Raw genomic sequence first — 16,847 nt, 5'->3', positions numbered from 1 at the left:
ACTATAGCATTGAAATGAGAAACTATTACTGTTGTTCAAAAATCCCTTCATCTTCATCTTCAACTTGCTACTACTCCCTATGACTCCTGAGAGGCAAGGATGCAGAGAACCTGAGTGATGTCCCTGTAATAGGGGAATTCCTAGGTGAGGAAACTTTCTCTACCAATGCTGATTTGCACTTTCTTTACAATGTATAGTCCTAGAGAGTGACCTAGAGGATTAAGAGGTTAAGAAACTTGCCCAGGGTCACACAGCCTGGATTTGTGTCAGAAGTACTATTTTGAACTATAGGCTGGCTACGCTACCACACCATCTTCATTACAGCCATCTTGGTTTCTTTTCCGCTCTGATGGATGTACTGAAGCCTAGCAACCCTAGTCTGCAGAGAAAACATTTTTTCCTCCTCCAAATCTCCCAGGACTCACTAAAGCTAGTTCTTTTTAAGAAGTAAACAAATGTGCAAAGGAATCTGGAGGTGTTAGTGTCATTATCATATAGCAGCCAAAACTAAAAAATAAAAGGAAGTTTACTTCTTGTAATAATTGCCAACATTTCTGTAGTACTTTAAGGTTTGCAAAATGCTTCACATATGTCTCTCGTTCACTATAACAATATTGCAAGGTGGGTACTATTATCTTCCTCATTTACAGATAAGGAAATCAAAGCTGAGATGAGTTACTTGACTTATCCAGGATAGCACAACTAAGATGTCTCTGAAGAAGAGCTCAAAAATCTATCTTCCTGTACTCTCCTATGCCACCTAGCTGCCTCATTCTTGTGAATGAAACAGAGGGGGAAAACAAAACAAAAGAAAATAAAACAAAACAATTCACATGCTGATTTAGACAGATTTCCTCTGTCCCCAAGCCCTTCATTATATGTGGCATTTCAGCTTAGTAGGAAAATGAAAGCCACCCACCACGATGTTGGATTGACTCCCTGGCAAACTCATGGCAGGGCATGACCAAGAGTAACATGAGATGAGAAGACGTGGGAGAGTGGAAATCTGAGTAACTGGAGGGGAAGATAATAAATTCATTGTTGTGATAGAATAGAATTGGGAACCTGAATACCCTATGTTACAAACTCCATCAACTTGTAAACAGAATATTATTCCATGTCTGGTAAAAATATACTAGAAATATTTATTAGCAGCAGGAATTTGGGCTTCCCACATGATGACCTACTTCATATCTGGAGCCCAGCCATCCCCAAGTTCTTCTTAAGAATCTTTTGGGCTTTTGAGAGTAGCAAAAAAAAAAAAAAATAGGGAAGAAAAAGAAGAAGGGAACGAGGAGGGAATGAAAGAAGAGAAAGGATTTTTTCTTCCCCAGCATTAAAGGAAGATCTGGGCTGACCACATGGCCCCCAGACTGTCTCTATGTACTCTTTTTTTCTTCTTTTCTAAATTTCTTTTTAATTTGTTTTATTATGGCTATTTTTATTTTATTAATTTATTTTGATTTATCAAAAATAATTTCCATGTCCCTATATACTCTTGCTACAGGCTAACCTCACTGTCCTAGTGATGGTTTTAGCCTTTAAAGATGCTGCAGAAGAGGTGCTTTTGATTGAGATTCTTCAGACGCTGGATGTCGCTGGCTGTCAATTAGTACCATGCCACGCCTCTTTGCTAATTTCAATTCGATGGAATGTCATGGAATCTCATGGAACCCAACATAATTGAGAGTGAGACACTGTCCATCTAGAACAACAGGACACACTAAGATGGCTCAACTTCCTGAACATAGCATGTAGACTGCTAGATCCTGGTGGTGATAAGCTGGTAATTTAAAGAATTACCATATTTATTCAAAATTCATTTAATTCAAATGTTTCCCATACCTTCCAACTCTTTTTGTGCTTTTGAAGAGGACATGTATATTTTTTTCTGAAGGTGATTTGTCTCCTGCCTAACCCCGTGGTTACTGTGTAAAAAACAAAAACAAAAACCTTTCTGTCCTTTTTACTGAAATGAAAAGCATTATTTAATAACTGATCCCATTTTTTCAACTACTCTTGTGAAATCATCAGAGGCTCTACCTGGGAAAGAATGAATGATGCTCCCATTTGTAGGGTTTGATTTCATATCAACTCTGGGCAACAGGAGACATTTAACTGGGACATATTACTCCATATCTTTGCATATTCTAAATATTAGTGATAAATTATTTACTTGAAAAATTGGGAAATTATGCAATCATATGGTGCAGTGAAGTTCCACTGCATAGCAACTGTTTCTAGAATAGTTACGAGCCACGTGTATGAGTATGAATACATTCTGGACTCTTACCCTTTGTGGTTCTTTGTTTAGAGTGGTTTGCCGCCTATTCACGTCTACCATGTATTAATCATGTCTGTGTGTGTGTGTGTGCATTTGTGTGAATACATGAAAGATGAGTGATTTCATCAGTAAGAAGTAAGTACTTCTACCATGAGACTTCTTTCAATCAATACAACTTTTCTGTAACTTAGACAAAGCCTAGCAATTGCCAATAGTCTCAAATAAGCTAAGTAGGGAAAGGAGGAAGGAAGGAAGGAAGGAAGGAAGGAAGGAAGGAAGGAAGGAAGGAAGGAAGGAAGGAAGGAAGGAAGGAAGGAAGGAAGGAAGGAAGGAAGGAAGGAAGGAAGGAAGGAAGGAAAGAAGGAGGGAAGGAAGGAAGGAAGGAAGGAAGGAAGGAAGGAAGGAAGGAAGGAAGGAGGGAGGGAGGGAGGAGGGAGGAAGGAAGGAAAGGAGGGAGGAAAAAAGAAGGAAGGAAGGAAGGAAGGAGGAAAAAAGAAGGAAGGAAGGAAGGAAAGAAGGAAGGAAGGAAGGAGGAAGGAAAAAAGAAGGAAGGAAGGAAGGAAAGAAGGAGGGAAGGAAGGAAGGAAGGAAGGAAGGAAGGAAGGAAAGAAGGAAGGAAGGAAGGAAAGAAGGAAGGAAGGAAGGAGGGAGGAAAAAAGAAGGAAGGAAGGAAGGAGGGAGGGAGGGAGGAAAAAAGAAGGAAGGAAGGAAAGAAGGAAGGAAGGAAGGAAGGAAGGAGGAGAAAGAAGAAGGAAGGAAAAAGAAGGAAGGAAGGAAGGAAGAAAGAAGGAAGGAAGGAAGGAAGGAGGGAGGAAAAAAGAAGGAAGTAAGGAAGGAAAGAAGGAAGGAAGGAAGGAAGGAAGGAAAGGAGGGAGGAAAAAAGAAGGAAGGAAGGAGGAAAAAAGAAGGAAGGAAGGAAGGAAGGAAGAAAAGGAAGGAGCTGGGTTCAAATTCCACTCTGGCATTTGCTGCTTGTGTTATCTTGGATGTGTTACTTTGCCCCCCTGGTCCTCAGTTTTCTTATCTGTAAAAAGGAGTTGGACTAGATGACCACTAAGGTCCCATCTACCTCTAAGTACATTAGCCTCTGGCCCCAGGTTACACAAACAGCTTGGTGGTGCAGTGGATAGAGCAGTGGGCCTGCAGTCAGAAAGACCAGTTCAAATCTGACTTCACCAGCTCTGTGACCCTGGGCAAGTCACTTAACCCCTGCCTGCATAAAACTAGAAAAGGAAACTTCAAACTACTCCAGTGTCTTTGCCAAGAAAACCCCAAATGGGGTTATGAAGACTCTGATATGACTGAACAACAGAAGCCAAATGTAAACCTAACTCTTCCTAACTCTAATTGATCTACTATATTTGGCTGCCTCTATAGACACATAATTATCCCTACCAAAAAAGAAGAGGATCCACAAAGATCTCTTTCTTTTTTTTTAAGGCAATTGGGGTTAAGTGACTTGTCCAGGGTCACACAGCTAGTAAATGTCAAGTGTTTGGTCTGAGGTCGGATCTGAACTCAGGTCCTCCTGACTTCAGGGCCGGTGCTCTAAACACTGCACCATCTAGCTGCCCGATCCGCAAAGATTTCTGAAGTCAACATTGTGTACTTGCATCCAATATAACAATCATTTGCTGTAAGTGGATTAATTGTCAATAAAATTTGTACATCTAAGAATTTTCATTTCTTCAGACTTAGAGGGCTTTATTTTAATTGTTCAGATGTTCATATCACTATGTTGTAGAAATGAAATGGCTTTTCTCCAATTCTACAGTGGTAAAAAAGCTTATGACTGCCTATTTAAATAAAGCATATATCAGATATTCAGGCATCTGTGATGTACTTCTAATTATCTTCTAATGGACTCCTTGTAAAGAGGGTTTTATGAGGAAATCCTATTAAAAGCAGTCTTTTTATTTTCTCCTGGAATGCCCAAAAGGTTTAGTTCAGGGAATTTCTATCTGCAGGATTCTTTATAGTCCAGCAATATCAAACAGGGTTTTCATTATTATGCATTTTATGTAAACATGGATTTGTAATGCAAAATGGCTATTTGAAATTCAGCCCAGACACGAGACAAGAGACCAGCAACAAAAGATCTCTGTCTGAGTGTCCACTGATCTTCCTGCCCCAGCAAGAATTCAGCAGCTCTTTCTACTAAGCAATATTTACGAATATCACTGGACTCTAACGTATTCTTTTTGCTCAGGATTAACACAAAATAAATCTACATCTAATTTCCTAGGCAATTTCACATACATCCAAGAAGTCTTGAGGCAAAACGGATTGGTTCAATCTGTGCAGCCACTGAAGAAATATGTTTTGTTTTCTGCTTGCTGCTCATAAATCTCATACTTGAGCCTGTCAGCCCTTGCCTCGAAACAACAGAAAGTTGTGATTTTACATAATCAATTTCAATTAATCATTTTTGACAAAAAAAGAGGGGGAAAAGCCAAAGAAGAAGGTTTTCTCTCTCTCTCTCTCTCTCTCTCTCTCTCTCTCTCTCTCTCTCTCTCTCTCTCTCTCTCTCTCTCTCTCTCTCTCTCTCTCATAATTTCCTTACAATTGGTTTATTTCTGCCTAAATAAAGTGTGGAAGGTTAAATCAGTGGGTGGAGTACTGGGCTTACAGTTAGAAACACCTGGTTTTCAAATCCTGCCTTTAACCTTTAACACCTATTAGCTGTATGACCCTACATAAGGAGTTTCACGTCTCACAGCTTCAGTTTCCTCATCAGTGAGATGGGGATAATCATGCCAGTAATACCTACCTATTTTTTGTTGATTATGAATATCAAGTAAAACATAAGACAGGGAGATGCAATATTGAAAAAAAAAAGGTCACCGTCATCATAGTGGATAGAGCAGAAGTTAAGTGGAAGTTACATTCTTTTCAGACACCCATTTGCAGATGACACCATATTAACGGTGCCAGCCAAGGAGTCTCTTAAATGATGTTCATTATCACTGCCTACATGGGGAAAATGAGATTGATGAAGTTTATTATCCAGCCTATGATAGCAGTTAGATGGGCAAGGCATAAAGTTGGTCCGTTGCTCCATACGTCTTGGTCAGACAATGCACAGGAACAATGAACTAGACCCAGAAATGAAGAGGCAGGGAAGAGGAGGCTGCATTGAGATGGAGGAAGTGAATTTTTAAAAAATGCGCCCCAGGTTATCTTTGACCCTTATTTTTAGTACCAATATTCTTCCAGCGATGGTGTATGTTGGAGAGTCAAGGATTACCCCTGTCTCCAAGGAGCTGACATTGAGAATCAGCCACAGGGTAATGAAAAGCTCATGAGAGGCATGAATGGTCTGTGATACTTCGTAAATTAGGAACTGACCAAGAAAAGTTGGGTAAAGTATAACCATTAAGTAAACATTATGATCAGGGAAAGAAAAAAGTATGTCAGTCATGAGAAAAAAGGATAAGCAAGGGACAGACTGTGGGTTTCCTTGGTATCCAGAGATACCAGGAGATCTAGAAAAAGCCCTTTAGGGTGGTGGAAGGACCCTCTGAAGCAGAGCTATAGGAGAACACAGACCAGAGTCACATGGAATGGATAGGTATGGATGGGCTGCAATCTGCATTATTGATAAATTAAATTAAAGTATGAAATAATTACTTGTCTCAAAATATTTTCCTCATAATAGCTCTATGAAGTGGCTTGTGAGGACCACATAAGATAATCTATATAATGAATTTTGCAAACCTTAAAGGGCTTATGTAAATGGCAGCTACCATCGTCATAAGTAATGGTAAATACATTTTGTAGAGCATTTTAGATCCATTGTCTCATTCAATTATTTGGAACCTGCTCAGTGCCAATGAATGAATCTATCAATATTATTAATCATCTGCTACTTCCCAGGAACCCTGCTATGCACTGTATTCGTTGCTCTGGGGGATTATCCCTCTCCAACCAACGCTCCATCTGCGATTTCTTCATTGTAGAGAGCGCACCACTGGGGAATCCTTCCAAGGCTCCTCTCTAATTTATAGTCTTAGTCACCTATGGCCTAGAAAGATTAAGTGACTTATCAACAGTGGTCCAGCTGGTATGTGTCAGAGGCAAGATTTTCACCTCCGTCTTCCTGCCTTCAAAGCTGACCTTCTATCCATTATGCAACACAACTGTCGTCATCACATAGGAGGTTTCAAGATGAATAAGACCTGCTCCCTGCCCTTGAGGACCTTATGGGCTAAGAGTGTGACTCATAATCTTTCCATGACTTGCTTTTCTAAGCGGAAACAGCCTTCGCTCCGTATCTTCATCTCACTCAGAGAGAGATGGGCTTTATTTTCCTCGAGGAAGATTGGTTGCTAACCATCAGGTGAGCAGTGAGTGAGAAATGACCCCCTGCAGCCCTCTGCCCTGAGCACAGGGAGGCAGGCTGTTCCTGGTCCTCAGTATCTGATCTCCCAAGGCAGGACTATGACTTGGGATCAGAGAAATGAGGATGTCACCAGAAACAGAGACAAGAACACCATAAAAACTTACAAAACAATACGTAGAGCTGTGCTCTCCAGAACGAGTGACTTAAAGGATGATCATCCTTGCCCAAAATGGTTCAAGTGCTTCTTCCCCAAACCTGATCACATCTCCCTGTTATTTTCATCACACTCGAGAAGTTGCTGTAGCATTAATATCTCACAAGGTAGGGAACATCGGAAAGCCCATTTGACAGATGAGAAAAGGGAGGGTCAGACAGGTAATGACTTGAATTGAGCCCCCCAGTGGGAAGTACCTAATTGCATGGTAAAGGGTATGAAGTGTAGAAATTGTTCTCCTTTCTGTCTCTACTTGCCCACTAAAGGGTTTGATCGCTGCCAAGTGAGTTTATTTACAAGTATTCAGTGTACTGATTCCTGGATTCTCTCTCCGCTTTCTCTGTCCCTCACTCCTTGTATCTTCCACATACATTTTTCAAGAAAAAAATCAAGAGAACAATTATGCCAATATGAGTCCCACCATCCACATATTTTCTCTCTTTTGAGACATTGAACAGCCAGCATTTACAGTCTCATTGAACCGATACTTAATATGTGCAAGGCTCTGTGTGGGCTATGAAATTGTACAAGTCAACATTGCCGCAGTCAGTTGGGGCAATTATGGAATCAAAAATCTAGAGCTGGAAGAGATCACCTTCCCCGAGGACAGATGGGGAAACTGAGGCCCAGACAGGTGAGGAGACTTGCCTAGAACCACTGTTCCAGTCCTAAACACAAGAAATGGGATGGGAATAGGGTCCTCAGATTCCAAATGGAACACTGCTTCCTCTCCACCAGAGGGGTAGACTCACCACTTGCAAAGCTCCAGAGTGTCAGAACCAGATTCCAATGTCCATTATTGTTTAGCAAAGAATGTTTAACAAATGCTTAACAAAAGAAATTAAAATACAACGAAGATAATGTTAATTGGTGGTTCTCTAAGTCAACAACCAGTCCACAGGGATTGGTTTCTTATTTGAGTTTGGCACTATTACTCTCTTTGGAGATAACTGGAAAAGCAAAGCAGAAGCTATTTCTATGACCCTGAGACATCTCTAGCCACTCTCTCTTTCTGAGTCTTCCTGGATTGCTGTTCAGTTGTTTCAGTCATGTCTGACTCTTCGTGACCCCACTAGGGGTTTTCTTGGCAGAGAAACTGGGTGATTTGCCATTTTCTTCTCCAGCTCATTTTACAGATGAGGAAACTGAGGAAAACAGAAATTAAGTGACTTGCCTGGGGTCATACAATTATTAAGTATCTGAGACTGGATTTGAACTCAGGAAGATGAGTCTTCAGGACTCTAGCCCCAGTGCTCCATACACTATGACACCCCCTAGCTGCCCAAGTCTTCCTGCAAAAGCAGAGCTAGCTCAAGCTTCTGGGCCCATGCTCCTAAAGTGATCCTTCTCAATGCAAATACTTCCAATGCAAGGTAACAGGTAATGTATGCAACATAATGGAAGCAAATTAATTATTAAAAGGCCATGCAGGAGACAAAAGGACTTAAGTTTTTATAGACAAGTCCTTTCTTGATTTCTTTTGTCTCCTACTTCTAGGCATCTCAAATATTCTTCTTCTGTTGTATCTGCTGCTTTCTTTGGCATTTGAGTAGACAGTCACTGTTTTGTTTTGGTTTTGTTTACTTTTTTCCTTCCCCCTCCTTCTCCCTGAGTTTTAAGTGTTTTTAAATCAGATTCACAACACTCTTACCAGCCTTTGTTTGGTGTTCTTCATTTCTGGCTAAAAGCTCATCACTACTGTAGATTAACCCATGGTCCACAAATCCAAATCCTGTTCTTAGGCACCACTTTCTATCTAGCTGTTCCCTTCCCAAACCTGTCTTTGTCTTCTAAAGTCTGTGTCTATGATCATCAGTCATCACGGAAAGACTACCTGAGTTCCTAAAATTTTATTTTATTTCTTTTTTCCAAGAACTAATTCCATACAAGCTTCCAAGGACTCTTCAGGCAGGATCATTTATCCCAACATGAATCACCAGAAGTGGGTTGCTGGAAGATTCTCTATCATACTCAAGATACATGCCAGCTTGATGAATAGCTGCCTCCCTACCTCTCAGTATGGTCACAATGACCACCACTCACTTGTCCTCCATTTCTCAAAAGTGTTTTGTTTCCTGACACGATATGGCAGTGACACCCTTATCAATGGTCACCACACAAGCAGCTGTTTCTTCCTATATGGGCAACTGGCAAATATTTGCTTGTTGACTAAACTGATGAATGGATCCATGCCATGTGAGTGTCTCTGTACATCTGAGGAAATAGCATTATCCCAAGATGCATTTCATTCAAAATGTTGACCACTATTTTTCACTACTTAAAAGAGGTAGAAACATTAAAGCAAGCCAAACAAAATAGCCCCAACAATGTTGGGCTTAGAATCAGAAAACTGAGTTGGGGTCCCAGTTCTGGCACTCATTAGTTGTATAATCTAAGGCAAATCACCAAACTTTTCTGGGTGCCAGTTTCCTAATCCATAAAATGGGCACCACCAATGCTTGCATTACCTACTTCATGAGAGGTAGCAAGATAGTGGATAGAGAGCCAGCCTCAGAGCCAGGAAGACCTGAGCCAAGGGCCACATCTGACACATATTGGCTATGGGATCCTGAATATACCAATTCATTTGTGTATCTTCCTTCCTCCCTCCTTTCTCTCTCTCTCTCTCTCTCTCTCTCTCTCTCTCTCTCTCTCTAGTACCTAGTACATATTAAGTGTTTCATAAATGCTACTTGACTGGTTCAATCACATAATTAGAATCCTATAGGATCATAAACTTAGATCTAAGGTTCATCTAATGCAACCCTCCCATCCTATTAATGAGGAACAGTTCTTGAAATCCATGGCCATTCAGTGTCTGAGGCACCTGATAGGCCCCTGGGAAACATAAAGATTGGGTTCCAGTCCTGTTTCAGACATTTGCTTTCTACATGACCCTTGGAAAGTAACTTAACTACTATCTGCCCTAACCTCTGAGGAAATGTGAAGCCTTTTAAATGATCATTCAAGTTCTCATTGCCCAAGTCTCACGTCTAATAGAAAATAATAGACTTTTTCCTAGTCCCCATGAACTCGAAACGTTTTTAAGGCAGCAGCTGTCACCACCATCACCTTCGTATTTGGTGAGTCTGATAGAACCAACAATCCTGATGGTCCATGGGATAAAACAAATTCCGTATTTCACCAACCCATTAAGTTGATTCTAAACCTGTTCTATGCAGCAACAGGCAACAAAGGACCGAGAATGATATCTGGACAATGTGACTGGGCCTCAATTTCCTCTTGAAAATGATGGTGCTTCAGGGTCATTCCAGCTCTAGAGCTAAGCTCCCATAATGCCTTACCCTTAGGGGACCCAGACACAGTGAGGCCAGACAGAAAAAGAAAAGAAGGTTTAGGTGGAGAACATGACAGTAGTTTTCTAATATTTGAAGGGCTGGCCCTCAGAAGATGGACGAGAATCATTCTCATTGTCCCCAGAGGTCATAATCATGAACAATGGGTGGCATGACAGAGAGGCAGGTTTTATCTTTCTATGAGGTTAAACCTCTCAACAATTAGAGTCCCAGCCTAATGGATTAAAATCTGGAAGGGATCTTAGAGTTCTTCTGGTCTACCCCCTGATTTTACTGTGAAGGAAACTGAGGCTCAGAGAGATGGCCCTCATCAAGGCAGCATGTTGTGGAGCCATGATTTGAACCCTGGTCCACTGACCCCAAAGTCGGTGCTCTTTCCACTGTGAACGCCATCTTCTACTGTAGGATCTGTCTCAGAGAAGAAAGGCTTCCTCACAAAGTAGTGGATGTCTTTGATCAAGATTGGGCAATCTTTTGTCAAAGGATCATAGGTATCTAGACCTGGACATAGGACAAGTCCAGCTCCTTCATTTTACAGATGAGTAAACTGAGGCCCTGAGAGGTTAAGTGATTTTCTAAAGACTCACAGGCAGCAGACATCAGAGGCAGGATCTGAATCCATGTTCTCTGACTCCAAATCCAGGGTCCCACCAGCCCCGCCTGACCCCCTGCTAGATGTATGGGGCAGGGATGGTTTGGTCACAATGGGTTAGAAAGTCCCCTGCATCTCTGAAATTCTGCACTTCTACTGCTTGGATTTCCCCTTTATTATGTTCTTCCCTGGGAGGAAACATTGCTACCCCACTTTGTAGCATATATGGAAATGGCTTTGGCAAGAAACATAATAATAATATGGCCATCACTTTCCTAAAAATACAAACCAGGTGTGTAAGTTGACACCAGTTCTGGGCTCTCTTAGACTAAAAATAACAGGGCAAGCTGCATTCACTGTGAAGGAAATTAGCACCAGTGGTCCCTCCCTCAGTGAGAGCTAGGAACCCAATTCTTCATTTTGGGCTATAAAAGTACTCCTGGATAGCTTGAAAGAGCTTTCAAAAAACCATTTCCCCAAGAGATACACATTTTATTTGTGGAAAAACCACATTTTGAAATATTAGGTCCTGAATAAAGAGGGATCAGTCATTGTAAAATTCAAAACTTCACAGATGCTCAGAAAGGCCCATGAAGTTGCGGGTAATACGAAGTTTCAGGCTGTCCAGCTAGAAACCAGAAATGCAATGCAATCTGAATGAGGAAAAGTTGAGCCTTTTCTTCTGTTGGAGCAATGATGCTTGAGAAAAAGACAGTAACAGAACATGAAGACAGAGCTGGAAGCAGTATCAAGGGTCATAGAGATGGAAGGAAACTCCACTGTATCTAATCCAACACTCCCATTGCTACGGAGGAAAAAACAGAGGCAAGAGGAGGTTACATGACTTGCCAAGGAAAGCAGATAGCAAGGGGCAGAGGCAAGATTTGAAATCGTTCACTGCTTCTTCATTTCAGGAAGCATGGTCCTTTGTGAAAGAGGGTAGGTCTGGATGTGAATGAAGAGACCACAGAAATGCAGAGCCAAAGGAACAATGCCTTGGCAATGTGTAATTCGAGGAGGAAAGCTGCTGGTTGAAAGGACATCTGACATGATCCCTCTGGTTCAAATGTTTAGTGAATTTAAAAAAAAAGCCTCTCCCACCTCCATTTTCCTTACAGTTCTTTCTCTGAACTGTACTTTGACAGACCTAATCATGCTCTGCCTCATTTTTTACTTGTCTTAGTGTGTCATATTCCCCTAATAGAATTTCATGTCCTGGAAGGTGGGGTGGTTGTCATTTTTATCACCCACATAGTGGGTGATGCTAATAGAACATACTTAGTTATTGTCTCAAGGCTATATTGTAGAGGGTCTCTCACACCTGCAAGGATTTGTGTTTTGCATTTTTGTTTTTTAATTCTGAACTTAAAAAATGAAACAAGCATTTCCATAACATGGTAGAATAGAAAAAAAGATGATTACACATGAAACTGCAAATTTATTATGTATAACTTACTATTCCTTTTAAATTATATAATAAAGTCATCATACAACTTTCTTTTCTTATTTTCTTTCCTTGCCATGCCACTCTAGAGATGGTTACCATTAGAAACAAATATGTGTATATATTTAAAACCATTCTATAGTCCTTGGCAGTTAATTTGGGTATTTATAATAGTCAAGATCACTCAAAGTTGTTCTTAAGATATTATCGCTCTTACTGCGCACAGCATTCTCTTGGTTCTGTTCATTTTGCTCTTCATTATTTCATGCGAGTCTTTCCATGTTTTTCTAAGGTTGTGTAGCTTATCATTTCTTAGGGCACAGTAATAGTCCATCACAATTGTACATCACAACTTGTTCAGCCATTCCCCAATTGATGGGCATCCCTGCAATCTCCAGTTCTTTGCCATCACAAAGAGAGGTGCCATAAATATTTTAGAACATAGAGGTAGTTTTCCTTTTTCCCTGATCATCTTTGGAAACAGGCTAATACGGTGTTGCTGGATCAAAGGGTATAGGCAGATTAATAACTCTTTGGACATAATTCAGGATTGTTCTCCAAAATGACAAGATCAGTTCACAGTTCCTTCACCAGTGAATTAGTGTCCCAATTTTTCCACATCCCTTTCAATATTTGTTTTTTTCCCTTTCAATAACTTTAGCCAATCTTATATCTGTAAAACGATATCTCAAGGTTGTTTGAATCTGCATTCTCTAATCAATAATGATTTAGAGCATCTTTTCATATGACTATAAATTGTTTTGCTTTTTCCATCGGAAAACTGCGTGTTCACATCCTTTGACCATTTATCAGTTGGGGAGTGGCTTGTATTCTTATAGATGTGACAAAGTTCTTTATATATTTGACATATGAGACCTTTATCTGATAAATTCTCTATAAAAATTGTTCCCAATTTTCTGCTTTCCTTCTGATCTTGGTTACATTTGTTTTATTTGTACAAACCCTTTTTAATTTAATGTAATCAAAATTACCATTGTGCACCTCACACTAAGCCCTATCTCTTGTTTGCTAGCAGGGAACCATTGAATGCTTTGGAGTCATGGAGTGATGTGATCAGAGCAGTGCGTCAGGAATGAGGCAATGTGATGCAGTGGACAATTCGTTGACTCTGAATTCAAATGCCCTGGATTCAAATCCTGCCTCTCAAGCATACTATCTGTGTGTTCTTGGTGAAATCCTGTCAGCATCCTGGGCCTTTGCATCTTCATTGGCTGAATGTTGAGTTTGGGTGAGACAGCTCTGTGGTCTCTTTCAGGTGAAGTTCTACGCGCCTAGGATTCTAAATCATAGCAGTGAGCAGGATGCATTGACCAATGACACTAATAGGGAAATATCATTGTTTAGCTAATTGACTCTGCTGGAAAGAAACTGTTTCTAGGCTTTCCTTACACAGAGGAAATTTTGTCCTGATTTTAGCCCTCTCTGGTTTTGTTCTCCTTTTGGAAATCCAGCTTGTGATGCACAGAGAGTTGTGCATTGGGCCAGGGGAGATGCATCTGTACAGATCTCTCACCCAAGATCCTTTCTGTTGGTGCCCTCCTTTGGGAAAGTATTCTCCCTCACATTTCTTCCAACTTTGCCACATGAAAAGCACAGCATGAAATAAGACTCTAACAGATTCACATACAAAGCCGCTGAGGGGCTGGCACATCTATGAGTGGGTTGGTTGAAAGGCATGTGACCCCAGGGAGGGAAGCAAATGGTCAATATGTGCTATCACACTTCTCTATCTGTTACCTTGGAAAGAAGGAAAGAGCCCATACCCTCTAATGCTGGAGGGGGGAAAGCACAAATCACCAAGCTGTGTTTGTTTATGGAACGTGTATGGCCAATGTTTTATGATGCAGTTTTTAAAATTGAGCAGAAATAGAAATGTGTTTCCATTCTGAACCATTTCGAGGATAAGTAACCCCCTGTTGCTAATTCTTCCAGATAAACGCTCTAACACCTGGAATTAGATACCCAAATCCTGCCAGCTGTCTGTTTCCTATTCAAGTGGGTTCTGGGACTGACTCTCTTAACAGATTAACTGCTTGATGGCCTGGCCCTCAGGCTCTATCAAATGAAGGGGTTTGGTCTCAGTTCTGACATTCAATGTTTCTGTGATTCCAAAGGCTTAAATGAGGCAAGAGGCTTTTGCCAAAAAGGTCTTCTCTCTGTCTTCACAGTAGGGCTGAAGTTCATACTTTATGGCAAAACTAGGGATATAATATCACATCGTCTTATCCATTCAACCTCTTAATAATAACTAATTAAAATATTTCAAGCAAATTGTGCTAAGTAATTCTTTTTAGATGACATATGTATTTATCTCTCTTTTCTGAAAGATTGCGGTGTTTAACTCACCAACACATCGCATGAGAAGAACACCACTGAGTACTCTTATCTCATTCTTATATCCTCCTTTGAGGCTCATACAAGCCATATCTACCACCCAATCAGATGCTCTATTGTGACTTGCCCTGGGTCACACTGATAGTAACTTAAACAAGATTCCAATCCAGGTCCTCTTGACTTCAAGCACAGCATTTTACCCAGTGTGCCATGCTCCTCATTAAGAACACTCTGTGAGGTCTCAGGGAGATGTCAGTGTGCCAAAACTTGGCACAATGCCCCGAGAGCCAGCTTCAGGTCCTGCTTCTGATACACGCTACCTGTGTGACCATGGACAAAATATTTAACCTCTTAATGGCCCAGGAAACTGTCTAAGAGAGCATCTGGAACACAGATGTGGATCAGTATATAAGTGAGTACACTTATTACTACTATTGGAGAGATTAGGTACTCTGTAAATCAAGATAAGCTGAAACCATAGGTAAAGTAACTCTTGCCTAATTCCCGCTGGGCTCTAGATGCCTCTTCTTGGCTGGAGGCTGCCATCTCTTAATCCTCATCCCTATAATCCTTGAGGTAACCCAGAACTGCATTCCAGTCCATCCCTCATCCCCCTTATCTCCTTCCCAACAGTCAATGGTCAGGCACCACCTGTCCTGACACTGCTCCCCAAAGTGCCCTGCTGCTAAGCCTGCCTATACATACTGTCTCCCCTAATTAGAATGTGAGTATCCTGAGGTCAGGAAATCTTGCTTTTCTATCTCTATCTTCAGAGCTAGGCACTTAGTACACCTTCAATAACTGTTTCTCCTTTTCATTCAATTCCATTCCTACCTTCAAAGAATTTTGAGAGACATTCCCGTGCATGATATGTAAAAGGAGAAGCTCTCTCAGTAAAGTGAGAATTTCACAGCATCAGAGCTAAAGAGATAGAAGGAAGCTTAGACATCATACGCTCAACCAGGACTTTTAAAATTGCTTCACACACTGCCCAGCACATAGCAGGCTCTACATAGATTCTGAGTCCTTTCCCCTTCCCCTTCCCCTTTTAAGTTGATTATGGGTCAGTACTTTATCCATTATGTGCCTTTGGAAAGCCCATATAAGCCATCAGTATGGACATCCCCAAGTGTTCAGTAAAGGTCTGTTTGTATGTGAGACTCCACTGGGAACAAAAAAAGTGAGTGATACAGCTCTAGGTGATTCTGGCCTATTGGCAGCTTATTGTAGAAAGAAGGAGGTCATTATTACTCTCAGTTTAACAATGCAGTAACAATCTCCACTTACCCTTGCAAGGCCTTTTCTCCAAACCAATCTCCTTTTCCTAAAGTGCGAAGAAAGATTGGGTCTTCACTCGGAGAATCTTCTCGAGTGACATTTACCTAATGGGGAAAAGAAGAGAATGAAAATGTTAGAAGAATAAAGCCTTTGTCACAAGTGATGGTGGGTGAGGATGGCTACCTTGGGCTTGTCACAAATTTGCATCCACCCTTCAGGGAACAGCCCCAGGCCTGTCTCTTCCAGGAAGACTTCCTGGATCAGGTAGTGATTTCTCCTATCTCTGAACTCATCTAGCAAATACACACACACACACACACACACACACACACACACACACATAACACACACTCACACACACACACAATCTTTCATAAAACCATAGATTTGGGGCTGGAAAACTTAAAAACAATCAAGAGCAAACCCTGTCATTTACACATGAAGAAACTGAGGCCCAGAGAAATTAAATGAGTGGTCAAAGCTGAAGCTTGAACCCAGATCTTAGAACTCGAATCAAACATTCTTTCCATTGTAGGACATTGACTCTTTGAACAGAATTAGAAGACCCAGAGGTCAATGCTAAACAGTTCTATGTCAAAGTGTTTGTGACTCAGATTTCTGCCAGTTTGAAGAGCTGTGAGGTGGAGGTGGTGGCTGTGAAATTATTTCAAAACATACTGTCACCTCTCTCTCTGACTGTTGAGGGGAGAGTTTCTTTACAGAGGCATAACTGTTTCCTGCTTCAATCAGTAGAACTAAACACAGACAGGGATACCTGTCTGGAGGGCCAGGGCACCCTGCTACATCTCTTACTTCATTTTCCGGAAAGAAAACAGGTTTAGTGGCCCAGAGAAAATACCTTCTCGAGGGCTCCGTTTTCACATTCAATTTTTTTAAATGTAAGGAAATCACTTGTTTCCCTTTTTGTTCTAAGACAAATGCCAGGCTTATTAATATGTTAAGTCCCAGGGCTTGCTGGCATCCCCACCCTACCTTTCCATCCTGTTCCTCATCTTTGCCT

General features: G+C 41.0%; 1 protein-coding gene across 2 annotated transcripts in view; it reads right to left on the bottom strand.

Moving 5' to 3' along the window:
• Positions 1-16,847, bottom strand: part of PRKG1 (protein kinase cGMP-dependent 1) — a 1,361,110-nt gene that overhangs the window by 233,771 nt on the left and 1,110,492 nt on the right. For both annotated transcript variants that reach the window (XM_020974951.2, XM_020974950.2), the window contains exon 7: positions 15,836-15,930. In XM_020974951.2, the coding sequence (XP_020830610.1) occupies positions 15,836-15,930 (95 nt within the window). The remainder of the gene's footprint in view (positions 1-15,835; positions 15,931-16,847) is intronic.

This window comes from Phascolarctos cinereus, unplaced genomic scaffold (genome assembly GCF_003287225.1).
Source record: "Phascolarctos cinereus isolate Bilbo 61053 unplaced genomic scaffold, phaCin_HiC Scaffold_3;HRSCAF=262, whole genome shotgun sequence".
In the NCBI taxonomy this organism is placed as follows: Eukaryota; Metazoa; Chordata; class Mammalia; order Diprotodontia; family Phascolarctidae; genus Phascolarctos; species Phascolarctos cinereus.
Note: the sequence above shows the minus strand (reverse complement) of the source record. Positions and strands in the feature narration are given on the sequence as shown.